Source organism: Acanthochromis polyacanthus, chromosome 17 (genome assembly GCF_021347895.1).
Source record: "Acanthochromis polyacanthus isolate Apoly-LR-REF ecotype Palm Island chromosome 17, KAUST_Apoly_ChrSc, whole genome shotgun sequence".
Taxonomy (NCBI): Eukaryota; Metazoa; Chordata; class Actinopteri; family Pomacentridae; genus Acanthochromis; species Acanthochromis polyacanthus.
The window spans coordinates 35,108,762-35,132,542 of record NC_067129.1 but is presented as its reverse complement, the minus strand read 5'-3'; the positions used below and the strand labels follow the sequence as shown (position 1 = coordinate 35,132,542).

Sequence of the window (23,781 nt, the reverse complement as noted above, 5' to 3'; positions counted from 1 at the left end):
GTATACTTTTGTTTAACTTCTATTTTTATTCATTTCTGCTGTAATGTGCTAATTGCTGTATTCTTGATTGTTATTGTATACCCACTTGGACCTGTGTACATTTTGCCTGAACTTTGTTCTTTGTTCTTCAAAAAAAAAAAAAAAAAAAGTTGCGTGAAATGAATTTTTTTTTAACCTTGATTCTGTACTTAAATGAGTAAATGTGCTTTAAGTTATTTTAAATGACTGACAGGTAGAAAAGTTTTTTGTAATCATACATTAAGGTCAAGTCAATGTTGTTAATAAAGCATGTCTAAAACAACCAGAGGTGGACCTACAGCCATGGCCATAAGTTTGGACACAAGTACCATGACGCTTGTGAATCTTAGAAAATACCACAAAATTGTCACTTACAATATAAATACCAGTCACAGCCAAAATGACTGAAATATATTTCATTTTGTGGTATTTTCTAAGATTCACAAGCATCATGGTACTTGTGTCCAAACTTATGGCCATGGCTGTAAGTGCTGCATAGGCATAAATAACAACCCATAAGACAAAGACTAAAACACAAATTTGCATAAAAACACACAAAATAAAAGTTCAAACAAAACAAAAGATGAAGTCAGGGAATCATTAATGGACTTCAGTCTCACCCAGGCCAAGAGATCATCTCCGATTTGACCGATCACCGATGTCTCGCTCCTCTTCCTGATCGCTGTCATTTGTTCTGTTACAGAAACTGTGGAGGACGAGAGAAGAAGAAACTCTGAAATACAAACAGACTCGCTGTTGTCCACAGTAACAACTTAGATAGTTACTCCTAACATAATAATGAAACACAGAAAAAATGAGAAATTACAAAATTGTCTAACACTGACGGTCACATCATCTAGTTGAGGAGGTTTCACTTATTCTGGACTCCTTCAGATCTAAACTCGGCAGCTGAACCTCCTTATCTAAAACCGTTTTCAGATACTTGCTACAAGACATTGCTGCTTCACGAGACTGTTAAAGTGACAGTATTCTGGCATTCAGACTTAAGTTACTTTTACATCAATTACAATCTGTACAATACATGCAGAATGGCTCAAAAACAGTATACAGAAGAAATGTCTTTTTAGAACAGAGTAGCAGAGTAGTAGTAAAGGGGCATGTGAATGGATTTCTATCAGGAAAAAAAATCTAAACTAAGCTTAATACTCTGATATTTTATTGAAATCACTTAATTCTACATGTCTCATTAAAAAAAATGCCAAAAATAAATAGTTTGTTTGAACCAGGTTCTGTAAAAAAGACAAATGACGTGTTCTTTTCAGTACAACTGAGAAATAAAGTTTGATTTAGATGTAACAAGCGGTTATGTGACAAAAATTTAGAGACTATTAGGATGAACTGCATCCTGCACGTGTGTGTGTGTGTGTGTGTGTGTGTGTGTGTGTGTGTGTGTGTGTGCATGTGTGTGCGTGTGTGTGTGTGTGTGTGTGTGTGTGTGTGTGTGCGTGCGTGCGTGTGCAAGTAAATTAAAAATGTAAATAGTAAAATATCTATAGTGCATATCATTGTATTCCTGTATTGTTAACACCTGTAGATATTTGGAAAAATGTTTTTCATCCTGATTCCATTTTTTTTCTTTTTTTTGTTAAATGAATCATCAGCCAGTTCAGCTGTTGCTGATCCTTTTTAGAATGATTCATTGCATCGGTACTTTACTGTACTGTACAAAAGACATTTTTAAATTCTCTCTACTTCTAGTCAAGGTTGAACTGTTTCCAAAGAGTTGCAGGATTTTATATTGCAGGTAATAATAAAATCTGTTGAGTTTTTTTGCTCCTGTCACATTTTCACTCGCTGTTGGCTAACAGCGAGTGAAAATGTGACAGGAGCAAAAAAACTCAACTTGGAGCTCAGAGGGTTAAGGGTGTGCAGCTTTTCTATTTGTTTTTAATTTGTAGACTAAGATCTGGTACATCACTCACGATCACTGCTATTACTGATCTCAGCATACATAGCTATGTGATTTATTGCTAATTTCAATAAAGAAAGGAAAATAACAATAATATCAGAATCAAGTGAAAATGTTTTAGTTCTTTTACTATCTCTGAGGTTACAAATAATTCTTTCCGACTTCTATGATTCATGTTTGGTGCTTTGACCTGCAGGGTTTTAAAGCGTGTGAATGTTGTTACCATGCAGCTGAATGATCTCCTCCAGGTTAATGAATATGTGCTTGATGTCTTCTGGTGGAAGGATGCCGTCTCTGTTCAGCCGCTGGTAGAAAACACAGTCGATCACCTTCAGTCGGCGCAGGTGAGCACGCTCAGTGTAGAACAGCTCTACAGGGTGGACAGAAAAAGTCGAGTCAGTAGACAAATTCAGCATCCGTTTCCTCATATTCATGCCACATTTTGCAAAGTGTGAAATGTGGGCAACTCACCGTTGATGACCTCCTGCCGTTTGATTTCCTGTGGCGTTAATTTGGCCAGAACATCTCGACTGACCAGCCGCTGCCAGTTCAGAGGATCCTCTTGACACTCCACCTCTCCGGCCTGGTCGTCTTCGCTTTGGATGTCGGGTGAACTCACTGAACACTGCACCTCCATCCTGCTGCCGGCCGAAAGCAGAGAGACGCCATTAAAAAGATTACTGCGGCAGGAGAGAGGGCCACATGGGAGATTTTATAAGCAGGTACAATCCTTCCTGTCATTTTAATCTGTATTTACTGCACGAAGCAGTAAAAAGTGTTATGATCAACATATGCTTCATCGTTACTTTGATACAATGAATCCTGCTTTCTCTGCCGCTGTGATGGATGATTTGTAGCGTAGCAACCATTAAAGTCAAGCTGAAAAGATTATTTAATTAACAGATTTACTCTCTCAACCCCAAAGCTCACCAGTGGGTTTTAAAGGCATGTTGTCCTTGGAACAACTGCCAAAATGACACCATCAGAGCCAGAAAATGTAAAAAGTTTGAATGTATCATGTGTGTGGTTCTTATGTCATTTGCACATTGTGTCAGTCTTGTATATTGTGTTGATTTTTGCTATATTTCATAAATTTTATTTCATTTCACTTTATTTTATCTTATTTTATTTTGACTTCACTTTATACCCTACTCATTGTTGTCTTATTGTATACCCCTTTATTGAATATCCATGTTGCTGTAACAACTTAATTGGAAAATTTCTTTGGTTATCTACTTTACAAAATATGCAAAACCTGCAATCATTATGTTCTCACAGGTATTACCAATATGAGAACAAGCAGTGGCTCTACATCCTCCAGATTTTTTTTTACTACCTACATTTTTAATTTGTGTCCGTACTTGTCTCCCATCTAAACACAGCCTGAAATTCACTTAGAAAATCCCAGAATTTTGGCCAGATGATTATTGGTCACAGCTGAGTCACTAATGGCTTCAACGGTGCCCCAAGGTATGCAGAATTTTTTGCTTTTCACCGAATCTGGTTAGAGCAAATTTAAAAAATTTGGCGAGTTTTTAAATGAGACATGTAGAATAAAGCAATTTTCATAAGAAAATCCCATTTTAAAGCTTAGGTTTGATTATTTTTCCTGACAGAACATCAAGTCATATTTGAGTAGTTCAAGGACCACTCAGAAACACATGACTCTTTCTGTTTTACAGCGTCTAGCTCTGATGAATGCCGTTCATTTTGGCAATTTTTTAATAACAACATGCTTTTCAAACCCTTCCAGCAGGTTTTAGGGTTCCCACAGAGCAGTGACCACATATATCACAGGTCATTTACAGAATCATCTTTGACATGATTTTAATGCTCTAGTATAACAGAGACCCAAACATTATAAAGGCTGAATGTTTGTAAAGCACGACTATGGGCTTTTGTCTCTTTTAACACAATATCATTAATAACTTGCTCCTAGAAAATTCTAAACTCTGCAAATACCTGAAGACCTCCTGATCTTCTTCTCGCTGCTCCATATTTGAGGGACTGAAGTCAAACTGGGTGCCAGTCGGATTGGAGACGCCATCCTGGTGGTCGCCTGACTGCAGACCTTCAGTAAGTTTGAGCTGATTGTTGAACGGAGAGACATCTGGAGAGTAAAAGACAGAACAGTAAACAAAAACGATGAAATGAAGACAGGAATACAAATCTGACAACGATATTTTAAACCTAAGAACAGTACATTGGTAGTAATCTTGGTGCATTTAAATGATTGTCATGTGACTCTGCATCTGTTTTACTCAGTAGATTGTATCCTGTATAACACAAGATTACAGCCACTTAAGAAATAGAGACTCTTGAGATTTCAGAGAAAAATGGGATATTTTGAGGGAAAAAAGTTCAAATTATGAAAATTTTACTAAAGAACTATGAAAGGCTAAAAGACATAGTTGCAATAGCTGTAATGGTGTTTTTTTCTCAAGTGCTGTAATAGGGGTATTACTAAGAGCAGAATAATCCTCAAAAACCGTCTTGAGAGGAGATTTTAGAGTCATGAAATCTTCCCTCCAGTTATTAAATCTGAAAGTTATTCAATTTAAACAATCTGACAAGAAAAAAATCGAACAAACTGACTGACCTAAGACATCACTGTCCCAATACTTAACCCACAGTTACTTGTTGTTTTAGTGTTTACCTGCATCCTTTGAATCTGTTCAGTCAAGAGAAATAAAAAAATAACCAGGATTACAGATGGTGAAGAGGAAAAAAGGTCTTACTGGAGTCTGATTCTTGTCCAATGGTGTCGGGCGTCTGACCTCCGGGGGAGCAGTGGGTTGGGGAGGTGGTGGAAGGTAAAGACTGGATGCTGGTGTCCGATCCCTCGCTCAGCTGATTGGCTCGGATCCGTCCAGAACTTGAGGCGGAAGAGTCCAACACTTCAGGGATGCTGAAGGCCGGCTGAGTGACCTTTGGTGAGCGCTGCTTGTTGAGCTCCACGGCTTTACCAACTGCATCAACATGCATACAAGGATAGAAAAGAAATAGATTAACATGTACAGAATTACAGGACAGACACTAAATTTGTAAAGTACAGAGAACTCAAAAATGTATAATGTGCTTTTGAACAAAATGACATTACCATAAATCTGAAAAATGAAAAAAAAATTAAAAGTTGTTGAATATTTCACAAAATTGAAAAAAAATATGAAATCGACATCGTGCGACATGTACCCACAGATGCTAAATAATGTTGACTCCACGTACTATTAATATTTTGACTGTTGGTTGAGTCACTAATGATGTCATTGTTGCACCAAGAAGCATAGATATTTCTTTTTTGTTTTGTTTTTGTTTTACAGAATCTGGTGCAAATTTATTTATTTTTGGTGATTTTTTCTTGATTAAATATCACAGAATAAGTCTTAGATTTGTTAAACTCTCTTGATGGAATGGTGCATCACAGATGAGTAGTTCAAGGATTGTTGGAAAGTTGAATGCTGGTTTGTTCCATTTTTACAGTTTCTGGCTCTGATGAACGCTGTAATACTGGTGACAAAATGTCTACTAAACCTGTCAGCTAGTTTTGGGACTTGAGCTGCAGTTTTCTGCTCACCTGAAGTGGAGTCGACTCTGCTCAGACGTCGAGGTGGGCCGAGGATGTTGGGAAATCGAGGCTTTTTCACCTTCTCCTCACCCTCCTTCTCAGGCTTGACACTTTTCTGCTTGTAAACAAATAAAACATATTTCTCCTGGAAATGCTGACTTTGAAAAACAAGATATTCACTGTCAGATCATTGAATTTTTGATTTTTGATTTTATTTATTTTGCGCAACTATAACATACACAAAAATAAACAATAACAAATTATATAAAGTGCAGGGGGAGGCAAAAAGCCCACAGAGCTTATTTGAAGTCTCCACCTATAGAATAGTAAAGTTACATAATAATGTATGAACATTTAAGACGCAAAAAGAAAAAAACAAACAAACAAAATACAAGATACTCAAAAGTTATGACATACTGATAACAAAATACATACTAACCACATTATTTTAAAAAAGAAGAAAAATGGAAAGATCAAATAGAAAATGTGAGTGGTGTATATGATCATGTGGGAGTTCTATGAGGGATTGTATTGCCCATGACTCCAGAGATAAAATAACTATAAAAAATGTACACATAACTGAAATAAAAGATATAAACTATATCAAAACAGTAATTAAGTGATCCTTTAAACACCTTTTAGAACAATTTATTGAGGAACATTTCTTTAGCAGGTGGGAAAAACTATTCCATAATTTACTACCTCTATATCGGAATGAAAATTGACCTCTGTGAGTAAGAATTTTTGGAGGATGAAGATCAGAAGAATGATGGGTAGAGTAAGAATGAACCTGTGAGTTTTCTTTGAAATACATCTTGAACTGTTCAAGAATATTCCCCTCACTTGAACGTATCTTGTAGATAAAAACACATATTTGTAAAATATTAATGTCATATATGGAAAGAATTTTGAGCCTCTTCATTAGGGGTACTGATGATGTACTCTGACCGGGTTGCAATCCTAACAAAACCTTTCTGGAGGACTTAAGTTTTGTGAAGAATACCAGGAAATGTGCTTGCCCAAATTAAGTTACAGTAAGAAAGATAAGGATAAATTAAACTGTAATAAAGAGTGAGGAGACAATTAGTGGTGACCAGGTAACTAACCCTCCTTTTTTTTTTTCATTTAGGTTTTTATTGGAGGATATGAGACATTAACAATGCTTATTTGACATTCTTACAGTTACAGAGTTGTTTCAATATTGACAATAAAAAAAACATAAACAAAACAAGAAGCAGGTGTGATTATACAACTTCTTCTGTCTCTACCCCCTTGTTTTTATGTATATATATTTTTGATTACGAACCATAGAACAAATGAAATTCCAGAGAGTTACATTATATTGTCTCAAGTTGAAAGAACCTTCTCTATATAATCTCAGGCATGTACTGTTTTGCATATTTCTCCCATTTTTCCCAATGAGCATAAAAGAAGTCCATCTTTAAATTGACTGCAGAGGTGATCTTTTCCATTTTGTAAATGTCAGTCATTATTTGGGCCCAGTCCTGGATCGTTGGGGGTCTCTGTTCTGTCCATTTCTTTGTTATGGCCTTTTTTCCTGCTGCTAGTGATATACTCCAAAGATATTCATCAATCCTTTGCATTGTTTTAGTTTTACAACCTAAAAACATAGTTTTAAAGTTGAAAGGTATAGTCATTTGAAAAATATGTTTTAAAGCACTGTTAATTGCACTGACTGTTTCCTTGTGAGAAATGTGAACTTTGACATGGAGTTATAAAATACCGAGTTACACTTTTCCAACAGAATTCTTTCCAAATGTGAGAACTTGAGCTTTTCCATTGCATTACACATATATTTTCCCACTCATCATCTGTTATAACTAGGTTGGCTTCCTTTTCCCATCGTCCCTTAATATAATTTGTTGAGAGACTGTTGAGATTATTAATAGCTTTGTACAGTTGGGAAATTATTGCTCTTGTAAGTTCTGATTTATATGCTTTTATAAAAAGGTCAATTAGTGGATTATATTTAATGTTTTCCTTGATTTCTTTAACATAATAGTTCCTAATTTGCAAGGACCTGTAAAAGTCTTCTTTCTCTAAGTGGAATTTATTCTGTAGTGTATCAAAACTTTCTAATTGATTGTCCTTTACAATCTGAAAGATGACTTTAATGCCTTTTGTGATCCAGGTCTTAAATCTGGAGTCATAACTGTTTGGGATAAAATTTTGATCATATGCGGGCCAACTGAGCATTTTTAAATCCTTGTCTAGTTTACATGTTTTAATTAATTCTTTCCAAATTGTAAATGCAGATTTTATCCATGGATTCTCCAAATTATCAGAGGATTCAAGTTGTTTATAGTCTGCTATCATTGCTTGTAGGGGGATGTCAGTTGACCCTTTGCATTCTATATCCTTCCATTTAGCTTCATATTTTGGATCACACCAGTAAAGCAATGTTCGAACTTGAGCTGAAATAAAGTAGTTTTTTAGACATGGGAGACCCCAACCTCCTTTCTCTTTTAGCACTTGTAAGGTCTTAAAACGAATACGAGGTTTCCTACCTTGCCATATAAACCTAGAGAGAGTCTTATCCCATTCTACAAATAGATAATTTGGTATGGAAATTGGCAAGGTTTGGAATAAGTAGAGGTACCTTGGGAGAACATTCATCTTTATAGTTTCAATTCTTGCTGTCATGCTAAGGTAAGGGATGAGATTCGACTTTTCAAGATCTTTTTTCACATTTGAATAAAGGGCGCTGTAATTTTCTTCAAAAATCTTTGATAGATCTTTATGGAGGATTACACCTAAATATCTGAGAGAATCTGATTGCCATTTGAAGGGATAGTTCTTTTTGAATTTTTCAGGAGGATTCCAATAAGAGAGAATTTCTGTTTTTTGAATATTTAGTTTGTAACCAGACATTTTGCCGACATCATGTAAAAAGTGCATCAATTCCGGTACAGAGGTTTCAGGTTTGGTTAAAAACAATATTATATCATCTGCATAGCAGGCTATTTTATGTTCCTCTTTGTTAATTGTTATACCATTTATTGTTTTTGTTTGTCTAATATGTTGAGCTAAGGGTTCTAAATACAAACTGAAGAGGAGGGGAGACCAGGCACAGCCCTGCCTTACCCCTCTTTCTAATGTTAGTGGGTCTGTCAGATACCCATTTATTCTTATTCTTGATATGGGATTGTCATAAAGGGCCTTAATATTGTTTATTATTAAGTCACTTAGTTGAAATTTTTTTTAACACTTTAAACAAGTAAAACCAATTAACCGAATCAAATGCCTTTTCAGCGTCTAAACTAATAATCATTGCCTTTTCTTTATATTTTTGAATATGGTTCATTATATGCAAAGTGCGTCTAATGTTATCTTGAGTTTGTCTTTTACTAATAAATCCTGTTTGGTCATTATTTATCAGATTGGGGAGGATATTTTCCATTCTTTTAGACATAATTGAAGTATAAATACGGTAGTCTACATTGAGTATTGAGATGGGCCTATATGATCCACATTCAAGTCTATCTTTTCTTTCTTTAGGTATTAATGATATGATCGCTTCTTTCCAGCTTGGGGGAGTTTGAGTTTTTTTCAATGCCCAGTTAAAAGTTGTTAAGAGTATAGGGGAAAGTACCTCTCTAAAGGCCTTGTACCACTCTGAAGTAAACCCGTCACTTCCCGGTGATTTGTTGTTTTTAAGCCTCTTAATTGCATTTTTTATTTCTGTTATGGTTATTTCAGCTCCTAATTTGTTATTTTGCTCCTTAGTTATTGCCGGAAGTTTTAATGTATCTAGAAAAGAGTTAATTTCATCTTCTTTATCTTCTGTTGTTTTAGAGAACAATTTTCTATAGAAAGATTCAAAAACTGATTGTATTTTGTCTTGTTTAGTAACAACTGTATTATTGTGATTGTCTCGAATTTTGAGAATTACTCTATCTGCTTGTTGCTTTTTAAGCTTCCAAGCTAATAATTTAGTAAATTTGGAACCATTCTCATAATATCTTTGTTTTGTATAGAGCATTTTTTTCATTACTTCTTGTGAGGCCAAGTCATTAATTTCTTTTCTTATTCTCTTGATTTCTTGTAAAATTTGTGCATTTTTATTCTGAGAATGTTGGTTTTCTAATAGTTTTAAATTATCCTGTAATTCTTGAAATTTTTTTTGTCTCTGTTTCTTTTTTGCAGAAGCTATGGCAATTATTTTTCCCCTTAGAACTGCCTTGGCTGCATCCCAAAGGATCGGTGGAGATGTTTCTCCGTTATCGTTTTCTTTAATATAGCTCAAAACATCATCCGATATTCTCTTTTTAAATTGCGGGTCATTAAGGAGGGTCGCATTAAATCTCCATAATGCATTTCTTTGTTTTTCACCCAATTCTATTTCCATATATACAGGAGCATGATCACTGAGGTCCATTGTACCTATATCCACCTTGGCAACTTTTGACCTGTCCTTATTAAAGATTAAAAAAATAGTCTATCCTAGTATATACCAAATGGGCTTTAGAGAAGTGGGTATATTGCCTGGCATTTGGATACATTTCCCTCCAAATGTCTATTAAACCTATATTGTTTATTAGTTTGCGAAATTTAATATTTATTGATTTATTATGACTTTTCTGGTTTGAGGTATCAAGATTGGGGAGCAGGTGGAGATTGAAATCCCCACCACAGATGAGGGTCCCCTCAGAGTGATTTACAATCAAATTCACAATATTATTAAGAAGCGAAATGTCGCTTCCTGGTGGGGCGTACACATTGAGAAACGTGTACATATTTTCATTAATAGTGCCTTTAACCAGTATAAAACGTCCTTCTTTATCTTTGTGTTCATACCTCTGTTCAAAAATCACTTTATTTGACATCAACAAGGCCACCCCTCTTTTGTGTTTACCCTTAAAGGAAGAATAGTATAATTTAGTATATCCATATTTTGTCAGCTTTTGATGTTCTAAATCATTTAAGTGTGTTTCTTGTAGGTAAATAATGTCTACTTTTTCCCTTCTCATTTTTGTTAGTATATTTGTTCGTTTTATTGGACTTAGTATGCCGTTCACATTAAACGATGCTACCTTTAACTTTTCAGATAACATTTACTTGCACGCAACTGCAAAACCAACTCTCTGGTCAAACAAAGTACAACATTAGAACAGTAACAGTATTGATTGAGAACCTGTATATACTGCAAACCTTTGGGTTCCACTGTAAAGGTATATGAATATTCCTTTACCTGACCAATGATGTGGCCAAAATTAGGAGGGATGTCCCGTTTAGTTTGTGTCAAAAAAAAGGGCCCTCCAAGACAGCCTAGCGGGATGAATGTCCATATAAAAGTTGTCTTTGCCCTCCGCACAGATACGTTATCACAGGAAAGCAGAGAGAGAAGAAACACACGTCACCATCTTTCTTCATTGTGGAGGCTGCCTTCTGAAAACCTGAAGCCTGGAGATGCTGTCAGTTGGTCCTGCGGATGTCTCTGGGGGAGCGGATCTTCTCTTTTCTACGACGTGCCACGGGTCCGTATCCAGCTGCTCCTTCGGATCTTGTCGGGCAGGCACCAGGTGTACCGGGAAGCCTCGATCACGCATATCCTTGGTGGCATCATGCGCTGTCTGGTACAGACGTGTGTCGTCCTCGTAAAAGACACGAAGCTTGGACGGGTATGGGGTCTGAAAACGGATCTTGTTCTCTTTTAACACCCTTTTCGCCTCGTTGTATTCCTTGCGGCAGGTCAGAATAGCAGTCGGGTAGTCGTGATGGAAGTAGATCCTCTGGTTGTTCACGTAGATTTCCTTCTTTTCCCATGCCTTTCTCAAAATTTCTTCCTTGGTTCGGTATTTTAAAAACTGAGCCACAATGGACCTGGGCTTTTGACCGCTTGCCGGCTTCGGCGCTAACGCACGATGCGCTCTTTCAATGTTGAGTTCAAGGGAGTCAGGGATTTTTAAGTTTTTCTCTGAGGAGCTTTTCTACGAAAATAATCATTGATGCGCCTTGTTCTTCATTTTCCGGTACATTAAAGATCCGCAAATTTTTCCTCTGCCTTCTTGCTTCTTGGTCGATAAGCTTTTGTTCGTTTTCAGACTGAGCTTTTAGCATATTTCTCATGACTAGCTCCATTTTCTCTAGCTTAGCTTCCGCTGCCCCTATGCGATCTTCCGCCTCTCCAAGTCTTCGGTTTGCATTGTTAATATCCTCTCTGATGACATCCAGATGCTCTTTGTTTTCGTGTCTGAATTCTTGTATTTCTTGGAGAATCATTTCCAAATTAACTTTGGATTTATCAGTGCCTTTTGATTTTCCGGCGCCATCTTTAGCGTTAGCATAGCTGCCGGTGGCATGTGGCTCGTCTTCGGTGTCGAGCACATCGGCGGCAATTCTTTTACTTCTCTCTCGTGTTTCCATCATCTTACCCCGTTCGTGATGTGTAGTCAAGTCGTTCCTAGATATTTCTATACCTTATGGGGTATTTATAAAATCTAATAGGAGGAGCGCGATTCTTAAGCTGCCATCAGGCTCGAGACCGGAACCGGACCTCTCCTAACCCTCCTTATTATACCAATAGATTTGTTTATTTTTCTATTAACCCACTCAACGTGTTCTCTCCAACTCAAAGTCTTATCAATAACAATTCCCAAGAATTTTGTATTTGACACTTGTAGCATCTTAACAGATTCAATTGAGATCTGAGATAAGTTTTTGTTGTATGATTTTTTTTTACCATTAAAAATAATGAAATTTAAGGGGCGGCATGGCTCAGTGGGTAGAGTGGCCGTCTTGTAACTGGAAGGTTGCCAGTTTGATCCTCGCCCGTCGTGCTCATGTCAAGGTGTCCCTGAGCAAGACACCGAACCCCTAATTGCTCCTGATGGGTTGTGGTTAGCACCTTGCATGGCAGCTCCCGCCATCAGTGTGTGAATGTGTGTGTGAATGGGTAAATGTGACATATCATCATGTAAAGCGCTTTGGATAAAAGCGCTATACAAATACTACCATTTAATGAAATTTGATTTTTTTTTAATGTTCAAAGACAGTTTATTTAACTTAAACCAATCAGCATAAGCAGTTAAACCAATATTAGCATTCTTAATTAAAGAACTAAAATTTGAATGAGATAAAACTAAAGCCGTGTCATCTGCAAACATTATTGGAGAAACAGCATCTGAAACACTAAATAAGTCATTAATGTAAATGAGAAACAGTAAAGGTCCAAGAATGGAGCCTTATGGAACCCCACAGAGTGACCTCACTTTGTCTGAGTAGCAACCCTGAACACAAACAAACTGTTTCCTGTTAAAAAGGAAATTTTTAACCATTCATGCGTAGTATCATGAAAACCATATTTGTGCAGTTTGTCCAACAGAATACGATGGTCAATTGTATCAAATGCTTTTGAGAGGTCTAAAAATATACTACAAGCAAATTCATTATTATCAAGTGCAGAGGTAACTTTGTCAATTAGATGAAGAAGAGCCATATACGTGGAGTGATTTCTGCGAAATCCATACTGGTGCTTATAAAGAATTGAATTAGAATCTAAATGAAAAAGAATCCTTTTATAAATAATTTTCGCTAATATTTTTGAAAAACAAGGCAAAATAGATATGGGTCTATAATTATTAAAACAATGTGGATCACCTGATTTAAATAGAGGAAAAACTTTGGCAAGTTTTAAATCCTCTGGTACAACACCTGTTTTCAAAGACAGGGAAAAGATGTGAACAAGAGGCTGCAATACTGACTCCTTTACCCGCTTGACAAGGAATGCAGAAATGTTGTCATGACCAGCAGAAGAAGTTTTTAGTTCATCTATCATATCACTTATCTCTTGAATATCAGGTGGCTTAAAAGAAGAAACAATAGGAAACTCATTTGGAATGAAATCCAGTGGATTGCCTTGACAGATATGGATTTTATTAGCTAATTTAGACCCAATATTCACACAAAAAAATATAAAATTTTTGAACGATATCAAATAAATTATCAAAAGACTTTTCTCCATCCAAAAAGACAGAGGGAAGTTCTGGTGTAATATTTTCTCTCTGCAATAGTTGATTTATCACCTTCCATGTCTTTTTAATATTTTTTGAACACTTCTGAATATTTTCACTGAAATATTTCTTTTTTGCAAATCTAATGGAATGAGTATATTTATTTCTAATGGATTTATATGTACCATGGGTAAGAGGAGTAGGATTTAAAATATATCTTCTACAGAGTTTGTTCTTATTCCTTAATAGTTTTAGTAGCTCAGCTGTAAACCAAGGCTTATTAAAGTCTTGACTGTACTTCTTGTTAGAATTGCCTACTGGAAAACAAACATTAAAGCTAGAACAAATGACATTCATAAAATTTTGATATGCAAAATCTGCATTATTTTCTTTATACAAGTCATCCCATTGAATACTCTCAAGCATTTCCTTAAATTTAGAAATATTTGATTTACTCATAATTCTTTTGTGCATTTTTTTCTTGGTATGTTTAACTCTATCAACCTTGTTTAAAGAGTATTGGAATATGGGAAAATGATCTGATAAGTCTGAATACAAGACCCCAGATTTCATCCCCTCACCCAAAGAGTTAGTTAAGATGTTAGCAATTAAAGTTGCTGAGTTTTCTCTAACTCATGTGGATTTATGAATTAGAGGAAAAAAATAACTAGAATACAGAATATTGAGAAAATCCACAGTATCTGATTGATTATTGAAAAGGTTTATAAAATGTAGCAGAGTTTTTCTCCACTGTTTATCAGGTCAAGAGAACAAGACAAACTTTCATTAAAATCTTTGATGATGAAACAATAATATTCTTTCCATTAGAATTAAAAAGCTCTATAAAAAGAGATTCCATCTCAGCTTTATCTGATTTCAGAGAGAGATCATTTCTAGTTTTAAACTCATAGTCATCATGAATAAACAGAGACATTCCACCTCCTGATCTGTTTTGTCTTACACAGTGAACCGAATTATATTTGGGTAATTCAAAAATATCTTTAGAATCCTCCTTAAGCCATGTTTCTGACAGGGCAATAACAGAAAAATCATGTTTCAGTGAAAATATATAATGAAGAAATTTGTCATAATTACTAGAAAGAGTTCTTATATTCAAGTGAAAACATGCCACGTGTGTAGAGAACACATTTATAGGCATAGAAACACACAAGTTGTTAAACTGGGTTTCATTATAAAAACTGCAGAGGTCTGAGCTGCCAAGTGATGAAAAAAAAATTAGATCTGGGTCCACATCAAGATTATAAGAGTCAATGTTAGAGACGTCAAAGGGGTTCAATGTTTGTCCTTCAAAGTTGGATTCGTTGTAGTTCATAATGAGTATTAAAGAGAAAAAGGATGTAAAAAAATTAATAAAGAAATAAAATATTATATAAACCTAGTGGTAGAAGCTAAAGAACCACAGTTTAAGCATTGGTCTTCCTTTGTTGTGGATGGCTCATGGTAGGTGGATGGACAATAAGTTTGTCATATCTCAAATATGCAATGTCACCTCTCTCTCGTGCTGCCTTCACCGCTGGGAGTAGTTCCTTTCTCCTCTGCCGAACAGCTTCAGGAAAGTCCTCATTGATGAAGATGCCTGAGCCCTTCAAGTTTTTAGCTTTGTCCAGAACAGCAAGCTTGTCCTTTTGCCGTAGAAATCTGACCACAATTGGCCTGGGCTTCTCTGATGCCACTGGCTTCCCAGCCCTATGGGCCCACTCCAACTCTATCTTCATATGATCCAGTTGTAGTTTTTCACTGAAGAACTTTCTCACTTTTTCTTCAGATTCAGAAGAATCTGAAGAGACTGGCCCTCCAGATATTCTGTCTTTTCTGTGATTGATATCAAGCTCTTGCAAATTGTGTCCATATCTGCTCTGGTATCACTGCAGTTCTTGAACCAAGTTTTACATGAGATTTTAAAATCATCAAAATCCTTTTGAGTCATTTTCAGACTCACCTTGAAATCATAGATTTGCTTTGACAGATCATCAATCCTCTTGTTTGAGGAGTCAACGATGATCTGTACACACGTCTTAAAACTTTTTTCCTGTTGTTCAATTCTGTAGAAGTCTTTTTGTTGGTCCAACAATTCACGCACTTGAGCCATGGTGAATTTATAGTCTATAAGCTCTAACAGAATTACAGTGTGATTATGTTGTGAAGTAGGGTTGTGTTTCATTTCTGTGTGTGCATGAAAAAGAGAGTTTTCACCTTAATCTTGGGCAGGAAATTGATGCGTGCACGTTTGTGTTCGAGGCCACGAGGTTCCTTCACTTTCACTCCGAGATGCTTCATGTAGGTCAGAATCACATACTGCATTGTCTGGCTGTAACATGAAACAAACATGACATATACTGTAGTAAATGGTACTTAATAATGCTAGGTTAACAAGGTATGTTTCTAACTGCTCTTTACAAGTTTCAAGTATCATATGCAAGTTTCAACAATTCATTAATGATCCCAACATTTTTCTACACATTCATATTATCAGTTTTATATTTTTAACAAAAAAAATGATGTACAAGTAGCTCCAACAGCTGTTTTCAGTATGATTTTAACATTTAGACACTGAGAATTAATCCAAAATTAAATCTCAGTAAAATCTAAGATTAGAAAGTCAAACACTTCTCCAAAAATACATCACACTAACTGTCCTGCAGCTAAGTGACGTTCTTGTTACCACTTCTCCTCTTCTGAGGGCTGCGACGTCATCCTGCAACACAACACACACCATCATTAGAGGAATACAAGAGTGGAAACACACACAACCGAGTCTTTCTGGTGATAAATATGCACTCAGAGACTCACAGGATGTCCTCTATCTTGGTGAGGATGTGTTCAGCACAGGAACATTCCTTCTCCAAGGCCTGCTGGTCCTTTCCCCGATCCGAGTCCAGCTTGGACAGCTCGTCTTCAGCCAGCGTCAGACCCATGCTGCGCTTCTGTCTGTGCTCACAGGGACACAAATTACTCTTTATGACGCCTAGAATTATTACCTTCTGATAGGCGTGCAGCAGGTTTCTGCAAGTAAGACTTGCAAATGAAATATTGTTGTATAAATGGGTCAGACAGCTGAGCTACCTGAAGTCTTCCAGGTTCTTGTGCAGGTCTGGTAACAGTGTGTCCTGTAGTGCCTGAGTGTACTGTTTACACAACTCCTCTGGGATTAACTCCAACCTCCGCTTCTCTGACACACACACAAACCAAACACAGTCAACAGCAGAACATCTTATCCCAACTCCTAATTCAAGCTAAGTGAACCAACTGCAAGAATATATAAATTATATCCTTAAAAGCATGAAGCTACATCGTGGGATCAATGTTCATATATTGATCAAGATGATGTTTGTGATTCTCAGCATAAGAAAGACTGACTATCAGATCTGTAAATCAAAGCAAGAACTTAGTGTATAGCACTTCTCATTATAGGTCACAGTTTCTTGTCTTTTTTTGTCTTACCTAGTTCAGCTGCAACTGTCTCTGGTACTGGTACTTTAAGATTCTGGAAAAGACAACCATAATAAGAATGAGAATTACATCGGGCGGCATGGCTCAGTGGGTAGAGTGGCCATCTTGTAACTGGAAGGTTGCCGGTTCGATTGCTCAGGGACACGTCGAGGTGTCCCTGAGCAAGACACCGAACCCCTAATTGCTCCTGATGGGTTGTGGTTAGCACCTTGCATGGCAGCTCCCGCCATCAGTGTGTGAATGTGTGTGTGAATGGGTAAATGTGACATATCATGTAAAGCGCTTTGGATAAAAGCGTTATATAAATACAACCATTTACATCTATAGTTATAGAAACAATCCAAGAACACAGAAAAAGAACACTAAGAGATGTTGATTGAGAAAGGAAAATCAAAAACTTACAGCATTTCGATCCATGAAGAGCGAGTGAAACTCTATGAAGAAGCGTCGACTTTCTTTGGAGCTGGTTTGCTTGTGCATGTCAGCATAGAGAAAACACATCTAACAGGAAGAGAAGGACAGTAAGAGATTTTAATCACTGTCATTGTGTAGTTCCTCATCTGATTTAGCGTTTTACTGCCTCAAACCACATAGAATACACATTGCATTATCAGAAAGTAGCATTTTTCACATCAGTGATAGTGTTCCTCAAGGCTAACTGCTTGGCCCACTTTCATTTACAATGAAATAGATATTTCCCACACTAATTCAAATCTCTATTTTTTTAACATATGTGCCTTGCTACACTAATACTGATGACATTACTCTGCATTTCAATGGGTATACAATTTGTCATTTTCAATGGCATTCATTACCAACAACACTATTAGCACAGTAAACCATACACAGATGGAACTCATACAATCAAACAAAAAACTTGTCATGACTCTGTCCTGCAAAAACACATTATTCAAGGTCAGTGTGGACAAACGCAGTTTCTTAAGTGGAATTACGGTGTGAAACAGTAGCAGTATGCCTTATTCTGTTTTAAGTCTATGGTATACACATATTGATGTCAACCCACAAAATTCAGTCCAGATAAACAGCTTTGGAAGTATGATATCTGTGTGTTTGTACCAGAGGAGCAGGATCAAACTGTGAGACCACATGATGTAGAAAGACTGCGAGGTGAGCCGGCCGTGACTTCAGCAAGTCAATACTCTGGAAACAGCTGCACAGTCCATTAATCTGAGGAGAGATCAGTTCATGACAGGACATTCAGGTGGAACATTCTGTGTCATGTCCAAGCAGCCAGTTATTTGTTTGGACAAAGTTCTTCAGATACCTGTTCTTGCTGGGAGTCGAAGTAGTCGTCTTCTGCTCCAATGATCTGAGGGTTCAGGAGATAGGGAGGGTTACCCACGATGCACTGGGTACTGCAGTCCTGAGGAATAGATTGGAGGCTTGGTTTGAAAAAAATCTAAAATTACACCATATGTCAGAGCTACAAACTGTGAAAACAGAAAGAATTATATTGTTTTGAACTTTCCGATGGCATGTGAATGCATCATGTCAGGAAAAATAACCAAAACTAAGCCGAAAATTGAGACATCTAATTGAAATCACCATACCCTACATGCCTCATTGAAAGTGTTGCCAAAAATAAATCCACTGTATAAACAAAATTCTGTAAAAAGAAATTTAAATTCTGTGATCCCTAGTGCAACTCCAAGTTTGATTTGACTGTATCCAACAATAAGTGACAAAAATATCAATGAACACTGGGTTGAATTGCAGGGTGTGTGTATACAGAGCAGATGGGAGACAAATAAAGAAGTTAATTTTCCTTTTTTTTCTTGAGTATTGGTAACACCTGTTGGAAAAAAATTGTATGTGTTGTCTTCGGTTTTTGTAAAAAATAAAAATTAAAAATTAAACTGCCAGGGTTTTTATTTATTTATTTTAGTTTAATGCCATTATAAATTGTTTTACCACACTAAAGACATTTTTCCCTAATTCCAATCATGGTTGTGCTGTTTCTATAAAAGGTGCAGGACTTTATATTACAGTGAAAATGAGCCCAGAGTGTGTAAAAATATAACAAAATATCCGATGCCCTAAGTATCGAAAATATCCTTTGTATCGAGATATACAAAACCTTCTTCTGGTGTACTATATAGTATTACAGTATTTTAGTATAGACAATGGAACGTACTCAAAGATGGTGGTCAACATTAACCCTGCTAAATACACTCAACAAAAATATAAACGCAACACTTGTTTTTGCTCCCATTTTTTATGAGATGAACTCAAAGATCTAAAACTTTTCCACATAAACAATATCACCATTTCTCTCAAATATTGTTCACAAATCTGTCTAAATCTGTGATAGTGAGCGCTTCTCCTTTGCTGAGATACTCCATTCCACCTCACAGGTGTGCCATATCAAGATGCTGATTAGACACCAGGATTAGTGCACAGGTGTCGTACAATGCCCACAATAAAAGGCCACTCTGAAAGGTGCAGCTTTGTTTTAAAAAAAAAAAAGAGAGGGAGGGGGGGTCCACTCCTCTTCAATGGCTGTGTAAAGTTGCTGGATATTGGCGGCAACTGGTACACGTTGTCGTATACGCCGATCCAGAGCATCTCAAACATGCTCAATGGGTGACATGTCCGGTGAGTATGCTGGCCATGCAAGAACTGGGACGTTTTCAGCTTCCAAGAATTGTGTACAGATCCTTGCAACATGGGGCTGTGCATTATCCTGCTGCAACATGAGGTGATGTTCTTGGATGTATGGCACAACAATGGGCCTCAGGATCTCGTCACGGTATCTCTGTGTATTCAAAATGCCATCAATAAAATGCACCTGTGTTCTTCGTCCATAACAGACACCTGCCCATACCATAACCACACCGCCACCATGGGCCACTCCATCCACAACACTGACATCAGAAAACTGCTCACCCACACGACGCCACACACGCTGTCTGCCATCTGCCCTGAACAATGTAAACTGGGATTCATCTGTGATGAGAATGCCTCTCCAACGTGCCAGACGCCATCGAATGTGAGCATTTGCCCACTCAAGTCGGTTACGACCACAAACTGGAGTTAGGTGGAGACCCCGATGAGGACGACGAGTATGCAGATGAGCTTCCCTGAAATGGTTTCTGACAGTTTGTGCAGAAATTCTTTGGTTATGCACCCCCATTGTTTCAGCAGCTGTCCGAGTGGCTGGTCTCAGACGATCTTGGAGGTGAACATGCTGGATGTGGAGGTCCTGGGCTGGTGTGGTTACACGTGGTCTGTGGTTGTGAGGCTGGTTGGATGTACTGCCAAATTCTTTGAAACGCCTTTCGAGATGGCTTATGGTAGAGAAATGAACATTCAATACATGAGCAACAGCTCTGGTTGACATTCCTGCTGTCAGCATGCCAATTGCACGCTCCCTCAAATCTTGCAACATCTGTGGCATTGTGCTGTGTGATAAAACTGCACCTTTCAGAGTGGCCTTTTATTGTGGGCAGTCTAAGGCACACCTGTGCACTAATCATGGTGTCTAGTCAGCATCTTGATATGACACACCTGTGAGGTGGGATTTATTATCTCAGCAAAGGAGAAGCGCTCACTATCACAGATTTAGACAGATTTGTGAACAATATTTGAGAGAAATGGTGATATTGTTTATGTGGGAAAAGTTTTAGATCTTTGAGTTCATCTCATAAAAAGCCTTTTGTAGTCCATGTAAGTTTGTACTGTAACATGAAAATGACTTCAGAATTACTTAATAAAAATCTGTGCGTGTGTGTGTGTGTTCATGTCTTACAGCTTCAGGTGTGTCGTCGGTTTCGGGTGACGAGCAGAAGTTGAGTCCATCTCTGCGGCTGACATCTGGACTCTGACAGGGCGTCTCTCTTTTACCAATACTTTCTGAAAACGGGCTGCTGTGCATCTAACACACACACAAATACACACACAGAAACACTCACACAAATTAACCAAATTGACTGTTTAGACTGCTGCTGAATGCCTGGAATCCCCTAGAGATGGCAAAGTTGGACCATTTGATGCCTATTTTTGGAAGCTGATGAAAAGATTGTTATAACAAAGGAGTCTGTATAAACAGCATTTTCAGGGACACTTCCTGTTTTATTTAACATCAGACTGTGGGTATCGCTGTAATATGTTACAACAACAATCCCTGGTCAACAGCAGCATGTGAAGAATTACTCATTTTCATTGAAACTCAATAAAACACACACAATGTGAAAGGTTAACACTGGCATCTTAATATAACTCAATTTATCTATTATTTTCTTGAATATGTGACTTTTCTTAATCAGAAGAGAGCTTTAAAATGTGTGAACATTCAACCAAATACTATTAAGGTTGAAGAAAATGTTTCCAAAAAGAATAAAATCTTCTGATTTGGAGCCTCAAAGTATGGAAACAATGTCTGACCCCCAATTTTTAGCCTATAAATGTTCAGAAAATAGCAGAAAGTGTTTTATCCCCTTACCGTCCAATTACTTATGTCCAAATGAGAGTTGAGAGCAGTAAATGTTGATAAAGTCATCTGAGACGCCTTCGGTTATTACTCAAACTGTTCAAAGCAGAAGTTTATAAAAGGACTTTTATTACCCTGAAGTTTCATTTCTCAGATTGACATTTGGATGCAGCCTCAAAACACCTACAGATACTATTTAAAGCTAAAAACAAAAAGTGTCTTATTGCAGTTAATTTATACTGACAGTTAACATTTTTCTTAAGAAATGCAGGAATTAAGAAAATCAGACAAGAGAGAATTTGGTCATGTACTTTGCAGTAAAGGTGAATTTTATTAGAATTTATTATATTTAAGTTCTAGTTTTCTAATTCTATTATTACAGAAACAATAACCAATTTGATCACAATTTTGGTATTTGCCAGGTTGATTTAAATACTTTTTTTTTGCATTTTTCTTTCATCTATTACTTCATATCACTATGGCTTCTAAATCTTAAACAATAAAGTTTAAGTTATGTTTGATTATAGAAAAGATTTATGTCCATACAGGTCGATGCATCTCCCTACTTTTTGCCAGATACAGTGGGTATGGAAAGTATTCAGACCCCTTGAAATGTTTCACTCTCTGTGTCGTTGCAGCCATTTGCCAAAATCTAAAAAGTTCATTTTATTTCTCATTAATGTACACTCAGCACCCCATCTTGACAGAAAAAAACAGAAATGTAGAAATTTTTGCAAATTTATTAAAAAAGAAAAACTGAAATATCACATGGTCATAAGTATTCAGACCCTGTGCTCAGTATTGAGTAGAAGCACCCTTTTCAGCTAGTACAGCCATGAGTCTTCTTGGGAATGATGCAACAAGTTTTTCACACCTGGATTTGGGGATCCTCTGCCATTCTTCCTTGCAGATCCTCTCCAGTTCTGTCAGGTTGGATGGTGAACGTTGGTGGACAGACATTTTGAGGTCTCTCCAGAGATGCTCAATTGGGTTTAGGTCAGGGCTCTGGCTGGGCCAGTCAAGAACGGTCACAGAGTTGTTCTGAAGCCACTCCTTTGTTATTTTAGCTGTGTGCTTAGGGTCGTCCTGTTGAAAGGTGAACCTTGGGCCCAGTCTGAGGTCCTGAGCACTCTGGAAGAGGTTTTCCTCCAGGATATCTCTGTACTTGGCCACATTCATCCTTCCTTCAATTGCAACCAGTCGTCCTGTCCCTGCAGCTGAAAAACACCCCCACAACATGATGCTCCCACCCCCATGTTTCACTGTAGGGATTGTATTGGACAGGTGATGAGCAGTGCCTGGTTTTCTCCACACATACCGCTTAGAATTAACACCAAAAAGTTCAATCTTGGTCTCATCAGACCAGAGAATCTTATTTCTCATAGTCTGGGAGTCCTTCATGTGTTTTTTAAACTCTATGCGGGCTTTCATGTGTCACTGAGAAGAGGCTTCCGTCGGGCCACTCTGCCATAAAGCCTCGACTGGTGGAGGGCTGCAGTGATAGTTGACTTTGTGGAACTTTCTCCTATCTCCCGACTACATCTCTGGAGCTCAGCCACAGTGATCTTTGGGTTCTTCTTTACCTCTCTCACCAAGGCTCTTCTCCCACCATTGCTCAGTTTGGCTGGACGGCCAGGTCTAGGAAGAGTTGTGGTCGTCCCAAACTTCTTCCATTTGAGGATTATGGAGGCCACTGTGCTCTTAGGAACCTTGAGTGCTGCAGAAATTCTTTTGTAACCTTGGCCAGATCTGTGCCTTGCCACAATTCTGTCTCTGAGCTCCGTGGGCAGTTCCTTCGACCTCATGATTCTCATTTGCTCTGACATGCACTGTGAGCTGTAAGGTCTTATATAGACAGGTGTGTGCCTTTCCTAATCAAGTCCAATCAGTTTAATTAAACACAGCTGGACTCCAATAAAGAAGCAGAACCATCTCGAGGAGGATCAGAAGAAATGGACAGCATGTGAGTTAAATATGAATGTCACTGCAAAGGGTCTGAATACTTATGACCATGTGATATTTCAGTTTTTCTTTTTTAATAAATTTGCAAAAAATTCTACATTTCTGTTTTTTTCTGTCAAGATGGGGTGCTGAGTGTACATTAATGAGAAATAAAATGAACTCTTTTGATTTTGGCAAATGGCTGCAATGACACAGAGAGTGAAAAATTTCAAGGGGTCTGAATACTTTCCGTACCCACTGGATGTAATATTTATGGACATGGATACTTATTTGTTTTTTTTAAAGTAATCCTACTCATTTCTTACAATATTTTCTTCCTTATTATTCATGACATGTTTGAGATCAATGTATTCTAAACACAAATGTACACACTTGTGGCCAGCAGTCCAAAATCCAAAGATATAAAATTAAA

The 23,781-nt window shown here is 37.3% G+C and overlaps 1 protein-coding gene and 1 long non-coding RNA gene across 5 annotated transcripts in view; both read right to left on the bottom strand.

The window, feature by feature from the left end:
* arhgef12b (Rho guanine nucleotide exchange factor (GEF) 12b) overlaps positions 1 to 23,781 on the bottom strand; it is a 90,268-nt gene that overhangs the window by 22,342 nt on the left and 44,145 nt on the right. For 3 of the 4 annotated variants that reach the window (XR_007937135.1, XM_051937649.1, XM_051937647.1), the window contains exons 8-22: positions 20,727 to 20,852; positions 18,243 to 18,341; positions 18,035 to 18,145; positions 17,360 to 17,458; positions 16,949 to 16,991; positions 16,571 to 16,676; positions 16,298 to 16,435; positions 16,170 to 16,202; positions 15,701 to 15,815; positions 5,523 to 5,628; positions 4,687 to 4,917; positions 3,911 to 4,058; positions 2,420 to 2,589; positions 2,172 to 2,318; positions 639 to 724 (exon numbers count right to left, since the gene is read on the bottom strand). Coding sequence is in view for 3 of the 4 variants with exons in the window: in XM_051937649.1 (XP_051793609.1) it covers positions 639 to 724; positions 2,172 to 2,318; positions 2,420 to 2,589; positions 3,911 to 4,058; positions 4,687 to 4,917; positions 5,523 to 5,628; positions 15,701 to 15,815; positions 16,170 to 16,202; positions 16,298 to 16,435; positions 16,571 to 16,676; positions 16,949 to 16,991; positions 17,360 to 17,458; positions 18,035 to 18,145; positions 18,243 to 18,341; positions 20,727 to 20,852 (1,758 nt within the window). In the remaining variant the exon portion in view is untranslated. The remainder of the gene's footprint in view (positions 1 to 638; positions 725 to 2,171; positions 2,319 to 2,419; positions 2,590 to 3,910; positions 4,059 to 4,686; positions 4,918 to 5,522; positions 5,629 to 15,700; positions 15,816 to 16,169; positions 16,203 to 16,297; positions 16,436 to 16,570; positions 16,677 to 16,948; positions 16,992 to 17,359; positions 17,459 to 18,034; positions 18,146 to 18,242; positions 18,342 to 20,726; positions 20,853 to 23,781) is intronic. The other variant, XM_051937648.1, reaches the window with a different exon arrangement.
* Positions 22,287 to 23,547, bottom strand: LOC127530574 (uncharacterized). The gene is made up of 2 exons (XR_007937149.1): positions 22,917 to 23,547; positions 22,287 to 22,802 (listed from the first exon to the last, which is right to left on the bottom strand). It is a non-coding gene; the product is annotated as an uncharacterized LOC127530574 (long non-coding RNA).